This window comes from Lutra lutra, chromosome 11 (genome assembly GCF_902655055.1).
Source record: "Lutra lutra chromosome 11, mLutLut1.2, whole genome shotgun sequence".
NCBI lineage: Eukaryota > Metazoa > Chordata > Mammalia > Carnivora > Mustelidae > Lutra > Lutra lutra.
In genome coordinates, this window is record NC_062288.1 from 47,767,005 (window position 1) to 47,792,178 (window position 25,174).

Below are 25,174 nucleotides of genomic sequence, written 5' to 3' on the forward strand. Positions count from 1 at the left end.
CAAGTGGTATAACTTTAACTTACACAATACTGTATGTCAAGTGTTATCTCAATTTTAAAAATGCAAAAAAAAAGTATCATACACGCAAAGTCATTACAGTGTCAGAAAAATGTCTTACACTTCTTCAGAAGCTACTGTTTTCTGATCCATGAGTAGGTATAAATTTGCTACAGGGGCCAATCGAGGGAGTAAGTTGTTCAGCTACTGGGGAGGAACATTCTAGGGTGGGCCTTCTCGTACAGAGGAAGAGGAATGATGAAATCTGAAGAGTGCATTATTCTCCAAGGATGACATGTAGTAAAAGAAAAGGAAAGGAAGACCAAAAAAAAAAAAAAAAAAGGAACTTCCCCTCTACCTATTTTCATCCTCCTCTTCTCTTGAGATAATGCTTTGTACTACCCTCGGAAAATGTTTAGGGAATATTTTGTACTATCACTGTCTCTTCTGCTATTAAAACAAAAATAAAACCTATTTTCCTCTTAAAGCAATGCTTTATTTGGTTCCCTAGTTTTCTGACACGAACTTCCAAAATAATTTGTGTTCAACTGATGTTTTTCTACCATGCATCATTTTGTAATCTGCATGCCCATTATTCTTTCCCCATAAATGAATTCAGTATATATGCACACATATACATACCACACAGACACATGTGCACTTACACACACAGACTGTGTCACAACACTTGATAAAGGCATTTTCTGTGAGTACTCGCTAATAAATATCTTGATTTATTAAACCTTCATGAGAGATTCAAAGTGTCAGATTGCTTTTTAGTTTAATTCAACTTTTCTGCCTAAACTAATGTATTTATTTTATTTTGTTTATTTGCAATACCTTGAATAACTGAATAGTTTCTTGATTTGCAAAGGAAGTTAAATTTTAGGATCTATCATAAATCTACCATACCATATTCATTCCCTTCTTCAAGAATGAAATCAACTACTACAGTTCCTTTCTAATTGCTGACTTCTGTATGAATATGAATATTTGGATGAAAAGTTTACAAAGGTAACATGTAAAATATTCAGAAGCCAAATAGCAAAAATGAAAAGCAAAAAATGCAACAGAGATCTAAACAGATCTATTTTAATAAGACAAGATAAAGACCTTATAGACTTCCTTTAGAATAACTAAGTTTCATTAATAAAACACCAGAAAACACATTAATGAAGAATTTAGAAATAACAGCTAACTACAAAAATGTGCAAAACCTCAGCCTCAACCTCTGACTCAAAACAGCACTGCTAATGTATCAGCATACTTTAGTTACACCCTTCTAAAATGATACAGTTAATGCATTTCGTATCTCCAGAGCTCTTCAAATCCTACACACGTTTAAAATCGGTATTTAAATGTGATACAATTACTGTCTTTTAAAACTCAAATAACATTTTTTATACTTGTATCCTGGGTGAAAGATGGGTTGACTCCTTTCCTGGCTTCCCACTCTGCGCACTAGATCTCCCAGTACTTCTTTCTCGTGGGCTGGCAGGGCAGTGTTAAGAAGACTATCATGTAAGGACTCTCAGGGAAGAAAGAGCTTATAAGCAAGTATGCAAAGCTTGGCGAAACCATCAATGATGAATATATTATTTCACTATTGCTTAATTATTTACTCTAGAGTGTAAAGATTAAGAGTTAAGGTATTTACTTGCACATGACCATGAACAGCTTTTTGCACAACACCGAAATGTTTAAATACGAAGTGACCTGTGTCAGACCTAATTTTTTTGAAGTCACATTTTTGTGTACATGATTCTCTTTTTCATCTTGAAAAGACATTTAATCACAAATCCCATGAACCTTTCATGCAGTAAATTTTAAAACTAAATGTTCATTATATTGGTTGATTTTTCTATCTCTTACTATTCATCTAACAAGATACTCTGAAAATTTGAATGCCACATACTTAGAAAAGTCTTATGTAGTTTTTTGGATGGAGAAGTACATATTCTCAAGCATCATCAGTAAGGGAAAAAGTCAGTATGCTAAGGCTAAGAGCTTTAACTAACAGAAAAGACATGAATTTAAATCATTGTGCATAAAAGGATTCTTAAATATATTTTGTTATTCAGTATTTTGAAAACACTATGTTTTTCTCAGCCACAGAAACGGAGTTCTACAAATAGCAGCTGATTCTTTCATTAAATCAGAACCAAATTACTAATTTCAGTATTAATGGTTAGCTTTGACATGTTTAAAAAGGGGGGAAGGTACTTAATAGACCTGTCTTCCACCTTGAAATGAACAACTGCTCAGGGAAATGAAATTGTTCAAAGATACATTTTCTTTCAGCCAATCTGTGAAATATAATATAATTATTCTCTCTTAATGAATCTCTCAACGAGAAGCAATCTTTCAGAGCTTGAACAGGTAAAATATAATGACAATGGGGGCAGCTTTGTAAATAAAAGGATGAAATGAGATTGTTATTTTATGCCATATTACGAGATAATTAGAATAACAGTGCAACATTCATCAGGCATTTGAACTTTCTAAAAAAACTCCCTAGAGCTCATTTAAATTAGACATGTTTATCCATGGAGATTATTAGTCTTATTTCAAATGACTGTCACCTTATAACATTTAGGCCTCAATTTTTACCTTACTCTGATTAATAGTTTTAACTGTACAGCAGCCAATGGACACTGCCTAAAATAGACACCAAAAAAACCCTTAAGTTTATAAATCCACAGTTCACCAAAAGCAGAATAGAACTATTTTTATTAAGCCAGAAGAAGAATTACCCAGAATGGAGGGAATGATGATCTATATAAATTCATGGCAATGGAAATCCAGTGGTGATTTGCTTTGGTTAACTCAAATTCATACAGCTCAAAGATAATTACCTAAGTGGTGGAATTTGGCTCTTTTCAAGAAAAAGGTCTCTTTCCTCCCTAACGGGACCCCCATGCCACTTTTTGGTAGTTAAAGGAATGAGTGCAAGGAGAACCAGTTGATAGATTGTTGTGGTTTCCTCATCTCCATGAAAGGAAGTAGAAAAAATACTTATAAAGAAAGAAAGGCAACATACAGGTCTAATATCTCTCCTGTATGACTTGAAGTCCTTACATAAGATGGTGCAATTGAAATTTCATTCTCAATGAGATTAGATTTTCTTGGTTATTATTTTGTATCTTGATTAAATAGAAAACATGGTTTTTAATGCCAACAGGGGGGAAAAAAGGAACCATGACCCATGTTTAACAATTTTTGTTGAAGGTTTTATATCTTTTTGATAGTTCTTTCATGTTTATTATTCTTTAAAAATTCACCCTTAGTGCCATATATCCTGATTATAAGAAAATTATTTTAAGTTCCCTGGGGCACATCTATTACATGGGCTTTAAATTATCATTGTCAACTGGCAAGGTTACTGTAGAACTTTATATTTAGGAAACTTCTAAGAATGGCATCACATATGGGAACTTCATGTCACTAATCTGAAAGCAAACTCTACAAGTATTATTTAACTAGTTGAGGCTTATATAATCAGTCAATATTTATTTAACTTGGAAATATATTTTTTATTTCCACCACTGCATAAGTTAAATTTACTTAGAATTATAATGCAACCTTAGCCTAGGTAGATGACCTGCTATTACTTTCAAAAGACTCAGGATTGGATACTATGTCACAGAAACAAGTAAGATGGTCCTTTTATCACTGATATTAGACATCAACATCGTAGAGAAAATGACCCATTAGAGCATTTATATTTTCCATCTTTCTCTGAAGTTGCAATTAAAATCAATAGCTAGAAATGTAGACGGGTATCAGAATAGCATTAGCATTTGAAAATAAAGAAGGTATTCAGCCTCAGAAGTCAGAGAAGGTAACAGCTGAGCTTTGATTTAAAACCTCAAATAAACAAATCCCCTTTCCTTCTTTTGCATTCACTAGATTGACTGCCAGCTCATATATTTTTCAAAATGCAACTGCTACAAAAATCTAATTTGTTTCAAGTTTTCCCAGATTCATTAGGTAGAAGCAAGTTGCTCCTTGTTCTGCTTTTTCCTACCTCCTATTATTTGTATTTTCTCCATTTTCCTATTTCAATCTATTTTCCAGAATAAACCCTTATTGGCAATGATCTCATTTATGTATTAGAAAACACCAGTGTACTGTTTAAATGATTACTTGTCTGTTTATATCGCAATGATTTTGTGGACTTACCAATTTTCCTATAAGAAGTTCCAGAACTATACTACATGTCAGACTTTGTTTCTAGAATACTGCTTGTCAGATTTTGAAAATCTGACTTTTGAACATGGGAAAAAGAGCAATGATGCTAGTTCTAAAGACTGCCATCTGACGTTTCAATCATCCATAAATAATAATTTACGCATAGTTATGGTTTCTGATTTCCAAATTTTTAGGAGGCTAGCAGTTTCTCTGTAGTCTTATAGTGCCATGACAGATAGGAATTTCATGATTGTTTCAGGTATGCCAAAGACAAGAGTACATTGCCTTATACTTCAAAAATGCATTATCTACTTTTACATATAAGAAATACATTTTGCATCCCTTAATTCTTTATTACTGTCTTATACTTTAAAAGTATGCCTTTTGCAAAAATAGAGAACGATCACATTAAGACATCTAGGTGTATGATTAAATATTCAACTGCAAACAGAAACTTTGATATTTAGATAGTTTTATTACGTATGTGATATTATTTAGATTAGCCACTGCTGGAAATTTTCAAAGGAGGTAGTTTGAAAACATAAACTGAGGAACTCATTCGAGACATCTCCTTAAAGGTTACTAGATAGCAAATGTTTGGATCTATCTATTTTCAACCAATACAATTATCATGGTATTAGTATATGACATATATTTTTGTGAAATATAACATCTCAAGTGCCATAATCTTTTTTAAACAATTTTAAGATCCAGGTATAATAATGCAGCATGAAATCATTTTCTTGTTTCTAAATATAATTGATTTAATCACTGAATTTAAATGCTTGGAAATTGTTCTGCTTGCCGGTGTTTGAATGCCAAATACATCATCTACAGTTCTAAAATGAATGTTGCAGTTTATATTTAGACAACTTAAAACATTGCCTTCTAAATTACCCCAAATAACCCACAGAGATGTCTAGAAAAATTGATAATAATGGATAACAAATGTCCTTACAATCAACTTTCAGAGAAGTGCAACTTCTACAAGGCATAGAAAGTCAGGGTCTTACTATTTAAGTGTTATTTGTATCCTTACCCAGGTAATACAACGTACAGAGCAGGGAGATGAATCTCAACTCTTCCAGAATTTACCATCCCCATTGTAAAGACAGAGACAGAAGAGCCAATAACGTTATTTATCTTCAGAGGCAAAAGAAATTCAAGCTTTGCCAAGTTTTCACAGATATCAACTCATTTACTCTCTTTGATAAATCTGGCTTTGACTGCCTTTTCCTCTTCTTACTACCTCCAAGTTTTCAAAAGACAAAATAATAACAAAGTCATTTGATGTAGAGAGATTCCCTGATAGTCAGTCAGATGCATCATCTCTCTGGCTACTAAGAAGAATCCTTAGAAGTTTTAGTCTTCCCTAGCACAGGATACAAATGTCAATTTGGGAGGGGGAGAAGCAGGGGCAGCATAAAGTCTACAGAAAAGCTTGTTCTTGGGGAACTGATATACAATAAATTGTTTGCAAGAGGATGAAGAAGAAGAGGCATGTCCACAATAAATGTTCAAAGTTAAGGCTGTATGAGAGGAAGTGTTGAAAGCTGTCACCTCAGCTTAGTGTGATTTTCTAAACTTGACTCTTTCTTGTCCCCCTTCACAGTCTTTGCCTTATTCAAATACCTCCTGCATTATTATTCAGTTTTGGTTTTTACCCTATTTTTGCTCAAATGGATTTATTTCAAAAATAAAATTGAGGTTAAAATTATAAATTGAAAAAAAAAAACCACACTACACATACACACACAGATTATGTACAGCATAATATAGAAGAGGATTTAATGCTCTAAAACCTGATCACGTACCTTTGGTCTATGACATATATTTAAGTTACAAAAAACAAAAAACAAAAAAAACGAAAAACCCTGTAAACTTATTTCTTAATTTAAATGCTTCTACTAAATAAAACAATTTATCTTTATTATAAAAATCTAGTTAAGTATGTTTCCCCTACTCTGTCCCCCACCAAATGCTTTCTAAAGTTTATGGAAATAAGCATCCACTTTAATATGGTAAAAATTTAGTTTGAACTTCAAATTTTTTGCAGTGGCATATCAGAAAAGTTGTTTGTTAATATTTTAAGAAAGTACTTCCTGAAAAGGAAATTGTTTTATAAAGTCTTTTATTCCTTTATTTACATATTTTCTAAGAATGAAAAATATTAACAAGAGTCTGGGCTAAACAAACATGTTGAACAAGAACTGTATTTTTAATAATTCATTCTAAAGTCAATACCTATAATCATTTTATGTAAATTTGAAAATATATTTAGATTTAAAATACTGATTGACTCTTACATTTAATACTATCGTTTTTATGTCAAGATATTGAAGACAGAATCAAATGACAGAAATATGTACTATTTAGGAAGAGGATCTATGCAGGTATTTTAAGTAGTAAATTTCACTTCTTGACTAGTAAGTATAACATTTACGGGCTAAGAGAATAAATTTGCAATCAAATCTTAGAAACATTTTGAGATACTTCTGGTTATTCTTTGACCAAATTCTTTAATATGAAAAAAACTACATAAAATTAATAAAAAGGGAATACTGGTTAATATATTATATTACATATTAATATATATTATATATACGATATTATGTATATAACATATTATCATCTATTTTTTAATATTCAGCTGGAAAGGTCATTTTTAGTGATGAAATTGTCCTTATCTTGAAATAAAACTACACTCAAACTACTAGCACCATCTGTTTCAAAAGAGGGAACAAAGAGTCAAATCAAATCAGTTATAAACATACTTCTCTTCATACAATGACCTCCATGAACTCTGATTTCTACTCTTTTTCCCTACCTTTGTATTGAGAAAAAGTGTATTCCTGTCACAAACCCTACAGGTTCCCACTTTCTCCCTTACCAAATTTTTGGAGACTTAATCCTAATAGTTCCACAACATTAAGTAAGAAGACAGAATGGGAAGAGAGGTCTTTTTGTACAGTTATAGGCAATGACAGTGTATGACAACACTTCTGGCTGACCTGTCTGCACTTTATTTAAAATGTATTACTGAAAAAAGCCTACAGAGGGTCATGAGTGACGCTAGCAAAAGCAAGCCTGCAGGAAGCTCCACAGGGGTTCTATAGACACCCTCCTTGTTCAGGATAATCGTAAGTCCTACCAACTTCAATACCTCAACAGGTGAACACACCTGGCAGCTGAACATGAAGAGTGAGTCAGATTTATATATAGAATATCAACATGCAAAGGACATGCCAAGTATTAGTATGTAGTTACCACATAAAAAACTGGAAATTGTTATAGATATGTATAAAGCTTTTTTTTCAATTATACGGACTATATTACTATGTTTTACTAATCTTCTTAGAAAGCTATTAATCTTACATTTAAACATAAATATAATATTAATGTCAATAACTCCTAGGAAATAATAATTATATGTAATTCTCTTCATTTTAAAATCCATATGGCACAAAGTACTCCTTTCTTCTACATATTTCTCCTTCAAAAAAACCATTTTTCTCCATTATAGTTATATTCATTCTGAGTATGAAGCATTTTAATTAAGTTGGTATAAATTTGCTTATACTAAGTTACATGACTCTTTAGAATTTACCTCTTTAAGATCACCTATATATTTAAGGGGCTTCAAAAGCTCCTGTCATTGACACGTTGTAATAAGCACTTCTTTCAAGAGAATAACAACTAATATTTTTTCTGTCAATCTTTGTCACCCTCATGGTCACTATATTCCATGTAACAGAAGTAACTGTTGGCTTTGAGAACTTGAATCAGATACCTGAAGACACAGAAGATACTGAAAGATAAAGTGGTTTCCTACCACTATCAAGCCTATCAACCATCTTCACATTTTCTTTATTTTTTAAAATATGTTTATTTATTTTTCCTGGGCCCATAAGGGGGTCAACCTCTCCATACTTTTTCTTGGCTACACTGAGCTGGCCAAGATGCTTTCTTGGTTATCTGAATGTCATCAATAGTACTAATTAGGTAGATTCTGAAAAGAAAAAGAAATATACATAAATTATTGGGGCATGACTGTTAGAATATTACCAATTTGCTATCTTTATCTATAAAAATCTATGAACAATACTTGATTGTCATGCCCAAGTGTGACCTACATTACAACGCAATTGAAAATTCTGATCCATAGGTTTTCTCTCCCATTTTGCTAGTATTTTTTGATCTGTTTCCCAGGTCTCCTCATTACTGTTATAAAATTTCTGGAAGAATAGCCACAGATGACCAAAATGTCTTATGGGGCATTTAAACATGTCATTCTACACAGTACTTAGAACAACAGCTTAATGTAAGATAGCTTTGATGTCCCAGCCAAGAATAAAAAATCTTGCAACACAACATCAGAAAAGCCTTAACAAGGCCCTAGTTACAACAACTCAAACATCCTGACCAAGATGATCACATTTCAGAACTTAATGTGCAATATATTATAGTATTATCCACTAAATACCCACACATAATTCGGTTTTCTTTGGGAAGGAGGATAAACAGAATGAAATCTGAAAAGGGAGAATAAAGGGGGAAAAAAACCCATAAAAAATATAGCCACATTATATTAGATTTTAGAATATGATATAATTTAATTGCACATACATATCTGATACTATGAAAAATATAACTGCATAAATATATAGACCACGGTGCAACGGAAAACCCTTTTAAAGTAGCCTTTGAAAGCAAATAAAGAAACAAGTTAACACAATTAAATGTGAGAAAACTTACCTTGACTTGCAAACTTCAATTCTTTCGCATCTGTGAGTGTGGTCCTTTTGTCAGACCCTTTTTTCTCTATGCGGCGATGGCTTCGTCTTTTCTTAGACTCTCCCCAAAGATTGGATCCACCATGCATGCTTGGTATATTCAAAATAGCAATTCCTTCCAGGGAGATGTTTATTAAATCTATTTGTACTCCATCACACTGATCAGTAAAAAGAAACAGAAACAAACAAACAAACAGAAACAGTAAGATATTTGATCACTTTTTCCATGATTTCCTTTTTTGCATTTACCTATCTTTCAATGAGTTTTTAAGTCCAAAATCTTGTCATATTTATGTAAACCTTTCGAGGACACTTAAATGATTACTCTAAATGTCAATATAAAAGATAAAGTAAACATGAACATTAATCAGTTATTGTTTAAACATGTCTTTAAACATGATCAAATTAAATCATCAGTCTATCTTTGTTTATAGGAAACCATTAGGAAGGATACGCATTAGTGTCTGTATAACCAGCTACAAATTTCCCATGTGTTACAAAAGAGGTTGGGTCTAGGAAGTCGGGTCAATGTTCCGGCAGAAATTTTAAGGACTGGCTCCTACTTAGAATACACTGCAAGCCACTACTGGGGCAAAATGAGGAAACAGAATTCATAATTCGTGATCTCACTTGTTTGGGCAGAGGAAGAAGTGATTTAATAGACTTTGGAGAAAAAAAAGTAAAGTAAAAAACACTATTCCAAAGAGACCCGAATTACATCAGAGTGGCCAAGGATGGTTTCTTGTACTAGATTAAGTTCCAAGCACAGCATTACAGACAATGAGAGGCACTGTTGTCTAAACCAATATGGAGGACCAGTGAGGCTGAGTGAGAGAAATGCCAAGGACAGCTGAGGCAATGTCCAATCCACCATTACTCTATAGCTGCTGTAACAATAGATTGAGAAATGAAAATAATTAATCAGTCAGACTTCTTGTTTGTTTGTTTGCCTGGTGACAAAACACCCTTTTGATTATGAGGACTATGAAACTTGCTAATACACAATGCTTTTTGATATTCTGAGTGGCCGCTTTTTAATTTTTTTGAATTTTCTGCTCATTTCCACTGACGGAGATGTGTGAAGAGTGCAAGGCCATACTGTGTCTTTGGAATTATTACTTATTCATTTGCTTTGAGGTTTCCAAAGTGGTACTTATATTATAAATGTATCCTAGATATTATAAATGTATCCTAGATATCATTCTCCCTTTGTCTGTTGTACGTAAGCTGATAGGAGAAGGGATGCGAATGTATAACACTTTGTTTTACAAAGAACTTTGGTAGGGATATGCATTTCCTAGACTGAAGTATATTTGCAGTGGGACTGTTTTATTTGCCACATCTTATTTCAGAAACAAAACAAAACGAAGCACTGATACTGACTTCATCTTTCTCTTTCTCATGGCAATGATGATTTCTGAACCTAGAAGCGATAACGCTCCACCAAAATGAAATAAACAAAAAAAACAACAAAAAAAAAACCCTGCTCTTTTTCCACATTTGCCTCTTCGTACTGAACTGAATACTGCATCTTGTTCACTAAAACATAAAAACTGTGAAATAAAGCAACACATCTTGAGTCTACTTGGCAGGGCTAGAAACAAATTCTAGAGAAGGTGCCAAGTTTTCATTCAATTTGTTTCAAAGGGGGTGAAACCAAGGTCTGGATGACGCCTTTTCTTCCCCCTTAGAAACAAGCGATTTTTCTTCTTCCTTTTCATGTATCAAATTAAGATGATTTCTTTTTACTAAAGAATTCTGCTCATGTGTATACTCACTTACCACTATATATTCTAGATAAACAGATATTAATTTCATAATTAAAAGTAATCTTGTGTAAATACCCTGCAGGCCTCAATGAATCAAACACATACTGTGTGTCAGGCCTCCCACTGTCTTCAAGTGGAATGTACTGGCTGGATAATTAGATAGTACATATTTTTTAACCTTATTTGCATGCATATTATATCTTTTGCACACTGACAAGCAGCAGTAACAACAAAAGTCAGATTACCACAGGGAATTCCCACAAAGAAGTCTTCATTCCTTATAATTTGCAGCCTAAATTAAAATAATTTGATCTTTGACAAGGATGAAATGTCAAGCAGAAGGGGGTCCTCTACAAGCCACGGCCTGTGGCTTCTGAAATCTGCCTAATTTATGTCAGTCACTTCTTAATACATATTTAAGTATTACACGAAAAAGATGATAAATATGCAATCTGACACCTTTGGTATTTCCCTGCTGTTAATTTATAAAGGTCTGGCTTTCCCCAAACTGACTAAAATCATTTAAATAACAGAAGAATTGTGAAATAAGCTAGAGTTAGGGCCTGGCTTCCATTTTCACTCAATATTGAACACAGCAGGTAGTACACTAAGACAATTATTTGACTAGGCCTTAGAACCCCACTGTGACAAGTTACTTGCAGAATTAGTGAAGGAGTATTTCTTTGTTCATCTGCAGCAAAGGAGAGCAGTTGCAAACAGGCTTTTTGTTTTAATTGAACTAGGGGGGTTACATGTGACAACTGAAAGACATCAGTGTACACTATTCATGTTTTCACTCTTCGGAGTCTTATCACGTGTAGTTTCAAGGAACCAGAGTGAGCAGCTTTTGGGAAAATGAAAAAAAAAAAAAATCCTCAAGTTCCCAAAGAAGGACTGATGAACCCTGAGGTTCCTAGGCAAGCAGGACAATGTACTTACATAAATTGCTATTTATTAATGATTTGTTTCCACTAGTTCTTGACCCGAGGTTACCTTCCTCTGTTTGCTTTAACATTATGTTCATTAGTCTGGAAAATTTCGGAGCTAGCTCTGATGGAGACCAGGAATTTTGGCGCACCAACCCAGTGCATGGAAATAAAAGCTGGGGTGAAGGCTATGAACTATAAACAAGTTATAATACTGTGTCAGATAATATTTTCATCCGCTTTGAAGATTTATGATTTTTAAAAAGGTAGCTACAGAGGAAAAGAATATAAAAGCCTAAAAGCTAACAGCCTCGGTTAGTCAATAAATCCTGAATATTTTTATTACATAGAAAAAAGGTCGTTAACATATAGTACTATGGGAGCTATTTGCAGAGTGCAATGCTGTGAGGCCGTTGTCCATTCTTTTCAGTTTTAAAATGGAAGATCTTATTCCAGAAACAAATCTACTTAAAAGAAAAGAAGATGGTTTAAATTCTTCTGCTAGGGTATTTTAATCCTTATTTCTAAGCCTACTTTGTACCATACTATACAGAGGTGTTAAAGACAAACTTTTTAAAATGTCTTGTTTCAGATTCAGTTAGCATGCCATGTGAATTCAAAATTATGAAGACCTTTGAACAGCTCTAAGTGTGGATAAATTTGACGAGATACAATTAATGATCTACCATAAATATTTTTTCTACAGCGAGTCTAATTCTATGCCCAGATCAGATAAAAATTATACCTAATTTTGTTTAATCAAACATAAAAACATTGCTTTATTCACTATATAAAATAACCTGGAGTAAAATAACTTATATAAGCCCACTTTTCTAGAGTTTCTATAAATCCATATGTAATTCCTAAGACAAAATTATGTGTTTTCAGAAAACAACAGCAGCAAATCTACAAACTAAAATACACATGTACACATAAATGGTCTAATAGTGTCTCTTCTGATATTTGAAGGTGGGGTACCCTATATTTTCCCGTGAGTAAGTTTGATGTTTTTGTGCATTTTACAAGTTGTAGCTACAAAATATAGTGTGATACAGGGGCGCAGGACATGCCTTCTAGGTCAGTTGACTATTAGCTGGTAGTCCAGTGGTGGTGATGGAAGTGTTGATTCTGGGTAATCACAAGATAGCTCTCAGAGCAGAACAGAAGCTGGCTGGTGAGCAAGAGAAGGATGAAAGCAAACCCAGAATAAAGGAAAATTTCAGGCCTGTACCACTCATGCACACACACAATTGCTGAACATGTTGATAACAATAAAATATTGCTGGCTCAAGCCATCCAGTTTTAGTCTTAAGTATTAGCAGAAAACCAGTTTACTTTTACATGCTTTCCTTTTTTAGTAGATTCTGTGAAAGCTAAAAGCTATTGCTAAGACATTAGAATTCTGACCAGAAATTATCTTACTAAAAATAACTTCTGGTAAAAACAGAAGAGAACATTCACCTTTTGGACATTCACTCCTTTTTCCTTGTTTCATTTCTTCCTCATTCTCTTAAGAATAATTATGATGTTTTAATCTTAATAAAATAACACTGTACCCCACCCCCACTAAGTTTCTTATCCTTTTCTGGAATAAGAAGTTATTTTTTATGTTTTGGATTTAATGGGCTCAACTTTTATTTTTAGTGAGCATCTTTGTTGAGGTCCACACTTTTACTGTCTCTTTTCATTATTGTTTCTGTAATTCCACTGGCCAAAAAAAAAAAAAGTAAAATAAAATTAAAGTAAAATAAATTTAAAAATCATCTGGGAAGCTTTAGAAGAGAGGATAGATCTTTTAAATGGTTTTATCAAACACTCACACACACACACACACACACACACACACACACACACAGGGCATGTGAAGAACTAAGGATGGAAAAGATTGCGGTAATGGTTTCATGGGTACATACTTATCCTTAAACTCAACAAATTATGTACATTAAATATGTACAGCCCTTTGTATGTCAATCATGCCTCAATAAAGTGGTTTAACACAGTTTCACTTCTCCAGCTCCAGACAGTGGTTTGGTATGGATAAGACCAGGAAGATACTCTAAATATGTGTGTGGGGCAGAGACTGAGCTATGAAAGTCTGCCCCCATGGCCTTTAAATGGTTTGTGTTTTCCAGATTACTGGGAAATAGCAATCCTAACTGTAGAATTCTCCTAATTTATTTTGTTTCCCTGATGCTTTTTGCCCTTTAGTAATTCCTGAGATCATTTTGGTTTCGTAGAAGTAATTAATCATTAGAACAAATCCTAGTACTTTAGGGGCACTAGGTGGCCCAAATGGTTAAGCATCTGCCTTAGACTCAGGTCATGATCTGGGGGTCCTGGGATTGAGCCCTGCATTGGGCTCCCTGCTCAGTGGGGAGCCTGCTTCTCCCTCTCCCTCTACTATTCCCCCTGCTTGTGCTCTCTCACTCTCTGTCAAATAAATAAATAAAATCTTAAAAAAAAATCATAGTACTTTAGAATGGAAATTCTAAACCTTAAAATATACCACCCCCCCGCCAAGTCTAAATGACAACCAAAAAATAAAATACTTTGGAGAATGCACTTTTTTATTCTCTCATGAATTTTGCCTGGTACATGGAACAAATCAGAAGCCCACAAACTTTATAACTTCAGTTCCAGATGTTGACCTGAGATTCTTAGCTGTACATCTATGCTCCAAATAATTTAATACAAACTTTGCTTTTAACATATTATCTTGTAATTTTAAAGCTTTTTGTTTTCTTAGTTCTTTATCTTTTATAAAAGTTAGAGGGTAACTAAAATTTTTAATTTTGAAAACTTCAACTTGGTTAATCACTCTTTCACATCATATATAGGCATGCATATTATGTATATTTTTATATATATCATATATAACTTACCATATTATATATGTATATACATTACTATATATGTATATATAATTTCAATTTATTTGTTTCCTTAGATTTAAGCATTTTAGCAGCAATACAATTCCTGTTACTCCTAAATTATTAAATAACATTCTCATCTGCTTATCTCTATAGTGCAGATATTTTAGAATCTCTCTAATTGATAGAATTTTGCAAAAGGTTTAAATCAAATAATGTATGCACGTTCCTTACACCAAAAACTAGGTACAGTTAATAATAGAAAAAACATTAGCTATTATTATTATCAACTATAATCCCACAATACTCGATTTATTCCAAATATTCACTCCTTTTGGAAAGTTTCCTACATGGAAGAGGAAAGTGAAATAAAGGGTTACACAGCAGACTGTTTTGAAGAAGCTGCTAATAAAACATATATCTACTTGAGGTACTCTCGTACTTTTATCCTTTATTATGTATTTTCAAATCATAGTTGGTATAATTTTAGGCCAAGTAAGCAGCAAGAGCAAACAGAATCAAATTTCCAAATTGATGTTTTGTTATATCTAATTATAAAGTAACCTTGAGGGTAAAAAGGCATATTTTGCTACTATGATAGACTAGATTCATTAGGAAGTGAGAGGAGAAGCAGGTTGTGCATTACCATCTATACACAAACATACATACTCCCCCTCAAGTTTAAGAATTGAGATAAATATATAGCATTATAACTGTACTTTTGAGATACGCAACAGTAAAGTGGGAAAGGCACAGTGCTGGTTCTGATTTATAAATGCTATTGCAATGGTCGCCAGAATAAGCCAGCAAATGCAGAGCTGGGAAGCCAGACTTGGAGGGCTTATAGAAGCACAACCCTAGAAGAATAACTTATTCTAGTTATCCATATTTCTAGGAGTAACATTCTAAGTAGTTTTTCTATAAAATGTAAAAAGCTCTGTGAAACAAAACCACTCAATTTATCATTATAACTTTTTTTTTTTTTAAGAGAGAGACAGAGAACATGTATATGTGCATGAAGAGGGGGAGGCGCAGAGGGAGAAAAAGAGAATCTTAAGCAGCATGAAGCCTGACCTTGGGCTAGATTTCACAACCCTGAGATCACGACCTGAGCCAAAATCAAGAATCATACACTTAACCGAATGAGCCACCCAGGTGCCCCATAACTTTTATTTTCATAAAAAGTGTCCTTTTATTTTCATTCAAATGTCCTTGGTTATATTTCCTTAATCATTTTTTTATATTTTTTGACACACATAATATTACACTCTAGATCTAGACTTTATTTTTTTAGAGAAGCTTAAGGTTCCCTGCAGAATTGAAGGGAAGGCACAGAGATTTCACACCTACCACCTGCCCCCCAACATGCACAGCCTCCCCATTTATCAACATCCCCAACTGAGTGGTGCATTTGTTACAATGGATGAACTGACACTGACACATCACAATCACCTCAAGTCCATGGTTTACGTTAGGGTTCACTCTTGCCATTTATTCCCTGAGTTTGAACAAATGCATAATGAGATTTATCTACCATCATCTTGTTTTACAGAGTATTGTAAACAGCTTAAAATCCTCTTCACTCTGCTTATTCATCCCACCCCCCACTACAACCCCTGGCCACCAGTGATCTTTTTACTATCTTATAGTTTTACCTTTTCCAGAACATCATATGTTGGTATCATACAGTACATAACTGACATCTTGACAATACGAAGTTTTCTTAACCATGGAACATCCACTTTTCCTAGTTCAACTTTTTTTTTTTTTTTTTTAATCTGTATTCAGCTGTAGGATGAGGTAAGGAGAGCTGTGAGAGGCTTCAGAACATCTACCCTACATTCAATCAGAAGCCATATTGTTTTTTTTTCATTTTTTTGCCTTCTGCTATGGATTGTCTTTGAGCATAGGTTTCTGAAGGTAAGAAAGGATCAAAATCCACTATATTCAGAAATTCTTAAAGTAATTTTTTTAAGATAAAGGGATATTTTTATTTTTATAAATATATATGCACATATACAACTACCTAAATATATCATTCTCTACAGATGTATATAAAATATATACATATATAAATCTTGATGAATAGTAATCACAGAAAGTCCATGTTGATCCCAAATCCTTCATCTTTTGTGATTATATCCCTTTTTGGGGTTATGATCTGATACAGTGATGAAGGGTGTTTTCCTTTCCATGATCATCAATTCTACTTCTAATACTTCAATTCATCCACCAAAGGAGTCCAAAAATATTTTATTTTGAAATAGTGCCACTTTTGCCATCATTATCATTTAACAATAAATAAGAAAGCTAGAATAATGAAAAACTTTGCCAGGCCATCATGATCTCATGGGTCCATAACTACTTTTGTTTACCAAACTTATTACCTGAATATACACCACTAATGATTAAGGTCTCAGTAGTCAAGTTATGCGTTTATTTTTTTAAAAAAAGAGTTGAAGCCAGTATTTCACAAATCATATCAGCTAGTATTTAGGTGTTCTGGTTTCATAATTCTCTTCCTTTGGTTTGTCTTTGCCACTCATCACAAAATAATGTGTCCTTTTTCTTTACCCCCTAAAGTCTCTCAATAAAACTAAGTCATTTTCTATTATAACCCACCTCCAAAAAATTTAGTTGTACTGTATCTATATTTTTTTGGTAGACCTATCTCTAAAAAAAAAAGATTTGCTCCAAATCTTTTCAAAGTGTGTCTTTTCTTGCTATCTTTGCTTTCTTCTTTTGGCTTTTCCACTTCCTATATATGTAATGGGGAAATGGCAACCTCGGGAACTGAGAAAAATCTAGCTAATGAATGGGAATGGAATGGAAAAGTATTTTTTTAACTTTTACTCGTGAAAGTAAGCACAATTTCTGTGAACTGGGTTTTAAAGGTTATAAGATATTGACACCTGAAAGTAAGGTTTTTTTTTAATACATATCTTGCAACTTTTTTTCTTTCTCCTCAAATACCTTATTTTATATTTTTCTATCCACACTATGCTTAGTAACTTCTCCACTGATTTCCAGACTTCTCCATTTTCCACATCTCATCTTTTAACACTGTATTAAAATAACTCATACTCAAAACTTAACTTTATATTAATAATTCAGAGAGTGCTAGAACCCCAATAAGTGACAGAAATGAAATTTCAGAACTGCGAGTTAACGCTATGTAGGCCGTTAAAGCATAACTCCTTACACGGGATGTCAAAAACGTACTGATAACCAAGCTCAACCCATTTCCTTGTATTATAAAATATAATTCATTTTTCTTACTTCTATTTCTACAGATTCATGCAGCTTCTTGCAGGTGGCTGAGAACGTTTCAGATGTGCCAAACTCAAAATACCAAAATTTGTTCTTCATTCTGAAAAAGGAAAGGAAGAAGCAGCTTAGGCAATTATCAATAACAGAAGGGATTTTTTTTTTTTAATTGAGTAGTCCTGTCTTGTATTATAAGTCATAAAAAAGGTTTGAGGACATATAACATTCATAATGTAGTAGATTGTCACATAATTTTCAAAGCTTAAATGTTGGTGTCAAATTGTATGATTTCCCCTGAGGGAATTACAGGAATGTGTTGATCTGACAGATTCAAGTATACCTTTGACTTTTCTATATATCGGTTGCTCAGATTTTAAAATATGATTTTCGTGCTCATAATTCTTAGCTTGTTCTTAGACAACTTGATTTAGACCAGCCACTCTGTACTCATAAAGAGAAAAAACAATTGGGGCTTTTTATGAGAAAAATGAGACTAAGATAACTATGCTAATTTTTTCTAAGTTGTTATGTATTCAGTAGAAATTGGTACGATTGAATAGCATATTAAATAGAATATTTTTAATAGCATATTAAAAAGAAGAAAAATCATGGTTATCCATACAGCTCAAATTTGGTAAATTTGGGATAACTATTCATTATTTATTTAAGATACTGTCCTCCTTTCTATGAACAATAGTGAGAAATTATGATATAAGATAAAAAATAAACAAGTAGTAATAGTATTTTATCAATATAACAAGAGTAACAAAGAAAATATGGTTTAAAATATTTCGGTATCAAACTTTATTTTCTCCCATGACCCAAAAACTCTCTCTTTCTTTGTGCCACATAAATAAATTTATGATCATTTAATGTAATTTTACAAGGATTGACTAGATTTTTATATTAACCAATGCTGGACTTAAAAATTCATTCTCATGGAAAAAATGCAGTTTTTAATTATACATATTTTAACAAGGTTTTATGCCCTCAATTAGAAGAAAATACAGGTAAAAGGAGATACATGTCACATATACAGGTAAAACAGAAATTTTTGTCATATTCAAATATACCTCTCAAAATACTCTTCTTGACTTAGAAATACTGATATGTGCTTTTCACAATACAATGTAAAACATCTCAACAATTAAAAATACATTTGGCAAGGACCTTCCTTCTTAATTCAGCCCTATTATTAGTTATGGAAAATAATATGGAACCTAATATAGTATTTGTTATTACACTGTGTTGAATAGACTCCTGTGATATGAAACTACAGGTCATAAAAGAAATCTTGTCGGGGCGCCTGGGTGGCTCAGTGGGTTAGGCCGCTGCCTTCGGCTCAGGTAATGATCTCAGGGTCCTGGGATCGAGTCCCGCATCGGGCTCTCTGCTCAGCGGGGAGCCTGCTTCCCTCTCTCTCTGCCTGCCTCTCCGTCTACTTGTGATCTCTCTCTGTCAAATAAATAAATAAAATCTTTAAAAAAAAAAAAAAAGAAATCTTGTCTACCCAGATATATTCAGCAATATAGCCTCATACAAGATCTTATTTCCTTATAAAACTTTCACTAGCCTTTCTTGTCTCAATTGCCATACCCATGCCGGTAACCTGAAAACTTCTTATTCCTAGGTTATTAGTACCTTGATCTCTCATTCTTTTCTAGAGAATATTTTCCTTGAGTTATGACCTGAGTTCGTATATCTGAATAGTTAAAAATAGATGATGGCTAATTAGAACAGGGGCAAACATTTAACATCAAGATCTGTGGGCCTGAGCCTATATGCAAATTTATATTAAATTAATGCAAATATTTGCTTCAGAGAATATATGTAATTTCACAAATTTATTCACTGGCTGAAGTTACAAAAATTAAAAACACTTTCCTATTGACTCATCACTCTGATGAAAATATGTCATTTAAATACTGAGAGGGAAATATTAGTAATACACAGTAGTTTTGAGACAACATTAGAATAACAATAAGTAGATGTTTTAAGATTGTTCGGAATTGTCTTTCTATATTCAGCAAGTTTTCTAATAACATTTTTGTGCTAGCATTTTATCCAGACTTTCCTGGATTCATTTACTCATCCATTCATTCATTCAACAAATATTTAGCAAGGTCATCGACTTCTATATGTCTACTGTGATAAGTTCTAAAAATACAAATATGGATACAATTATCTTTGTCTCCAAGGAGCTCAGAATATTATATGATGATGTGCATATAAGTTCATTAAAAAGTTAACGCTCTACAAAAATATGAGCCAAGTGTTACAGGGAAACATTTTAGTGAGTCAACTACTTTTTTTTTTTTTAAGACTTTTATTTATTTATTTGATAGACAGAGATCACAAGCAGTCAGAGAGGCAGGCAGGGAGAGAGGAGGAAGCAGGTTCCCTGCTGAGCAGAGAGCCTGATGTGGGGCTCGATCCCAGGACCCTGAGACCATGACCCGAGCCGAAGGCAGAGGCTTTAACCCACTGAGCCACCCAGGCCCCTGAGTCAACTACTTTTACATGGGAGGGTCCAAAGAGTTTGAGAAGAGATGGCAACATTTGAATTGGTAAGTCAAAGAAGGCAAAGAAAGAAGACAAGTTCTAGGCAGTTTCAGGAGTGCAGAATGACTTAAGAGAATGTTGGGTATGAGCTAACAAGGGTCTGTATTAGACGTGTATGTCAAGTAAAAGGGTTTGGACTTGATATTCTAGATTAATAGGATGCTGGCAGAAGTTTATTACCAGTCAAGTGACATGGCCAGCTCTGTTATATGAGCAATAACTTTAGCAGAAATGAGTAAAAAAGCTAAAATGTTGAACGCTCCTAGGAGTGTGAACAGGAATGTGGCTATTGGAATAGTACAAAGGAAATATCATTGAAGGCCTCAACCAAGTGGTAAGGGAAATGAAGAAGAGAGGCTCAATCCAGGAGAATAAATGAGGTAGCACTGATAGGAATCTAATTGTACTATTAGACTGTACTAATTTCTACCACACCCAAGTTCGTTCTTTTTTTTTTTTTTAAGATTTTATTTATTTATTTGAGAGAGAGAGACAGCATGAGAGGGGAGAAGGTTAGAGGGAGAAGCAGACTCCCCATAGAGCTGGGAGCCCAACGGGGGACTTGATCTGGGGACTCTGGGATCATGACCTGAGCCGAAGGCAGTCGCCCAACCAACTGAGTCATCCAGGCGCCCCCAAGTTATTTCTTTTTTGTTTCCCCCGCCCCAAGTTATTTCTAAGTGTACATGTGGGAATACCAGACCATTACTCCAGCAAAAGAAGGTCTTTGGATTTATATTATGACACGTTCTGTCAGGGAGCTAATGTATACTGTACTGCAGTTTGAAAATTAAATACACACACACATTTGCACATGCAAATACATATATACACAAGACTTCTTTTTGCACATAAATGATTACTCCCTATTTTTTTGACGCTCTACCCATCAAAATTCTTCATATCTTAATTAGGATGATGGGGAGCTTGTATCAGCTAACCAAAATATACCAGCTTTAGTAAATACATCGCAAAAAAAGAAATTCTGAGAATTTACATTCAGCCTTTATTCACCATATTAGTTAGCATTACTGCTCATGTGCAAAAGCTGCTTTAAATTCTCCATTATTACAACCATTTTATGTTTCACTTAGATAAATATATGGCGGTAATAAAAAACACATAGAATCAGATTCCACATGACAAATTAAGAGCTGTTAAATTTTATTTTTTCAACCAAACTGGTCTTTAGGTTGTAGAAATGCAAAAAAGCACATTTAAACATGTATGCTATTTATTTTTATGGCTCACATTAGAAAATGATCCAAATAATTCAAACTCAAATTTGTCAGAGAGAACCTATCTATAGCTTTGGACTTTTTAAGAGTAAGGTAACTGGACATTTAACACACTATGAAATAGCCATGCCAAAGTCAAATTTATTGTATTCTTAGACAGCTTTTGTGATTGCAGGTATGATGACAAGTGTTCTACAAAAAGTTATTCATACTATTATAATTTTAATTCATTAATACATTAAAACCCTATTTCAATGAATTTAATTGTAAGTCTACAGGTTTCAGTTTAATATTTAAAGTGCTTGGCTACCAGATGTTTGGGTAAAAATTCAGAAAAAAATTAGCTCACATTTATCAAGATTTTCTTACTAATAGCAACTTTGCCTCTTTCACATATCCTCAGGGAAATGTAAATGATCAGAGATTTATTCAAGCAAAGAATCATTCTCGTTATTACGAAATTTAGGTAACATTTAGCTCTCCAAGTTCTGAACTTTCAAATAGGTAATTTAATTTCTACTTTCCTTTGAATTTTTCTTCCTGGTATATATGTCTTTTGATTTGTTTTTTGTCCACGAAGTACTGTAAATGCAGCAAACATAAAACAAACAAATGGAGCATGAATTGATGGTGCATTTCTCAAAAAAAGTAACAAAGAGCCTAATTAGATATTAAGCTCATTTCTAATGACAATGCAACATACAGAGAGAGGTCAAACTGCCTCATTTATCTTGCTGTAGAAAGCTCAAAAGTCAAACACACAGAAAGTTTTATTTCAGTGAAATTACTTTTAAATTAAAGGTCAATTTTTTTCTCGCAGATATCTTGCTTTTATTTTTATTATATTATAAATACATATAAAATTACTAATATATTACTACTTAATATGTATAAAACTGAAAGGCCGCCTGTTAGACACCTGAATCCCCTTTCCAAGACCCTTGAATTAAGCTATTCCATCTACATTATATGGATAACATGCTCATCAGATGAGAAAATAAAACCCTTTTGATCACTGCTTTTCAGATGAAAGTAAACACACAAGGTCTTAAGTAGCTTAGTTAAAAAGGATTTAAAACCAATACACTCTTCTAATCATTAAGGATGTTTCAAAAATCTCATCTTTTTCATTAGCTTTCTTTCACTTTTGTCCTGCTCTGAAAGTATTTCAACAGTTATTTCAAATCTGGTTCGAAAATTGTTATCTCATAGAGAGCAAGGTGTCTTAACAACTCACTCACTTGAATGGTTAAATTATGTCTCCCGATTCTATGGAACATGGTAGGAATAGCACAGGAATTGTAAACTTGACTAACAATGTCCATGATAAAAGATGCAGCACTCCTGGCTCACAGCAATATGGTCAGTGTTGAAAGTGGGACATTTATGTCATAGAATCAATTCACTTTTATTTGTGTTTCATTAGCAGAAGGCATTACACACAACATTGGTTATAAGGGTATTTATTCTTAAGCGTACTGAGGTATTATGTTTAAGAAGACAACATAAGCGGAGTGGTAGGGCCCCAGTGGGGATTGCGTGGGTGGATCCCTCAGGCAAGAGAGAGAAACTCTCATGGGGCAGGGGTGGGTAGGGGTGGCGTACAGCAGGGTGTCAGGGCAGCAGGGCCTTATCAGGGCCACAGTGGTAGGTTAATGCAGGGGTAAAGCCTTGGGGACACCTGCAGTTTATACTTCTTGAAATCGGTCAGCTGTCATCTGTACGGACTACAGTAATAGGCATTTGTTAAGAATGAACACCATACCCAACCTAATGAAATGAGCAATTTATTTATTTGTTTGATTGGCAACTATACCTACACTAATAAACAGTCCTGAAGAAGGTGGTTCAAAGTTTGAGATTTTGAAATGAATGACAACTTTTACTCCAGTTTATAAAAAAATCACAGGATCAAACATTTAAGTATGTAAAGAGTTATATTTGCTTATAGAAACTTGAAGCTATAATTTTATGGAAATTACTATCCATAGGAACATACTAGTGGCAGAAGGGACCCTAGATCCTACATCCTCGGATACTACACATTTGACTGATACCTTGAAACCCATGTTGTTGTTTAAGTAACAATTGATATGCCTTTCATAGCAAGTGAATAATGTTTATAATATTACTTCATAAGGGAGAAACACAGCTGTAATGACTACAGTGGGGATATTTTATATTCATACTAAAGAGAGCAAACATTTTTCATCCCTCCAAACAACAGGTAAAGATATAATTTTTTTTAATGACATATAAAAATGCTTGTATCTAATGCTCATTCATAAGATATGCTTGGTAAGTCCCCAGGAGATAATGAAGCAAGCTACAGAAACTTCAGGAAGAATCATATCATACTCCATCTTAGTTTGTAAAAAAAAAAAAAAAAAAAAAAAAAAAAAAAAAAAAAGATGGATATTCTAAAAATACAATTTTAACCTGAATTACTCTTATATAAGAAACTTCTCATACAAAAGGATGCACTGAAAGATCAAAAAATTTCAGTATGATTTTTCAATTGTTTTTTTCAATTCCCTTTATAAAAGAAAGAATATGTGATTATATATAAGTGGTTTTGTACATAAGAACTTTCTATAGTAATGCAAATCGATTATTTCTTTCCTAAATGTTTTCTCTATTTTTTATTAGGAAATAATTGGGAGACTTAGGATGGAAAAGTAGAAAAGCCCTAGTGATGCCACATTGCAAAGTTCATACTAAGGAAGTATATATGCACAGTAAGTTCCCAAAGAGCAGTGATAATAATTATAAGAAATATAAAACTAAAATTATAAAATGTTTAAGCAATGTCCAAGCATGTTTACAATAGAATACCTTTCAGTAATAACTAGATCTTTACTATTAAATCTTTCATAATATTAAACGTTTCCCTAAGAAAATTGTTAGAAAGAGTAAACGAAATCCGTGATAGCAATAATTGCTACTGTTACTGAGCATGGCACTGTCACAATGAACCCAGGGAGGCTGAGAACTCATTCTCCCAACATCACATGGGAAGGAGCATAATCTAACTCAAGAAATCCTAGCTTTTTCCCCATACTTCTCTCATTAAATATAATAATGAATGCAGCATCACCTGAAACTTTTTTTCTAAGCCAAAAGGGAAATGTTAGAGGTCAGATAGGTCATCGTTAGAAGACTCCTTTGTTCATATTTCTGTTCTAAAAGAAGTTTTATTCCCCTCTCCTGAAATAAGCCAACTAAAGATAACAATGTAATCTAGAGCTGACTGAAGGGACCCGAGGGGAGTACACTGTGGGCTTCCATGAAAGATTTTCCACTCTGGTAAAGAGTCACATACAAAGTAAAAGCTCTGCCCCTCCTTTCCTGTTTTTGTATGTTGTCAAGTAAGGAGATAGTAATTGGAGATGCAGCAGCCATCTTGCCAGTATGAAGGAAAAAGCAAGAGAACCCCAGAGATGTTAACCCAGATCCCTGAGAGAGTTAACTGCCTTATCAGCCAACTCTGAAACTGTTCGTCTCTGGATTTCTACTCATGTGAGATTTATAAATAAACTTTGGTTGACTTTGTGTATTCTG

The 25,174-nt window shown here is 33.5% G+C and overlaps 1 protein-coding gene across 1 annotated transcript in view; it reads right to left on the reverse strand.

Moving 5' to 3' along the window:
* The window catches only part of DGKB (diacylglycerol kinase beta), a 723,782-nt gene that overhangs the window by 163,292 nt on the left and 535,316 nt on the right, over positions 1-25,174 (reverse strand). Inside the window, 2 exon segments of the mRNA XM_047695654.1 lie at positions 8,944-9,139; positions 17,826-17,916. Of these exon segments, the coding sequence (XP_047551610.1) occupies positions 8,944-9,139; positions 17,826-17,916 (287 nt within the window).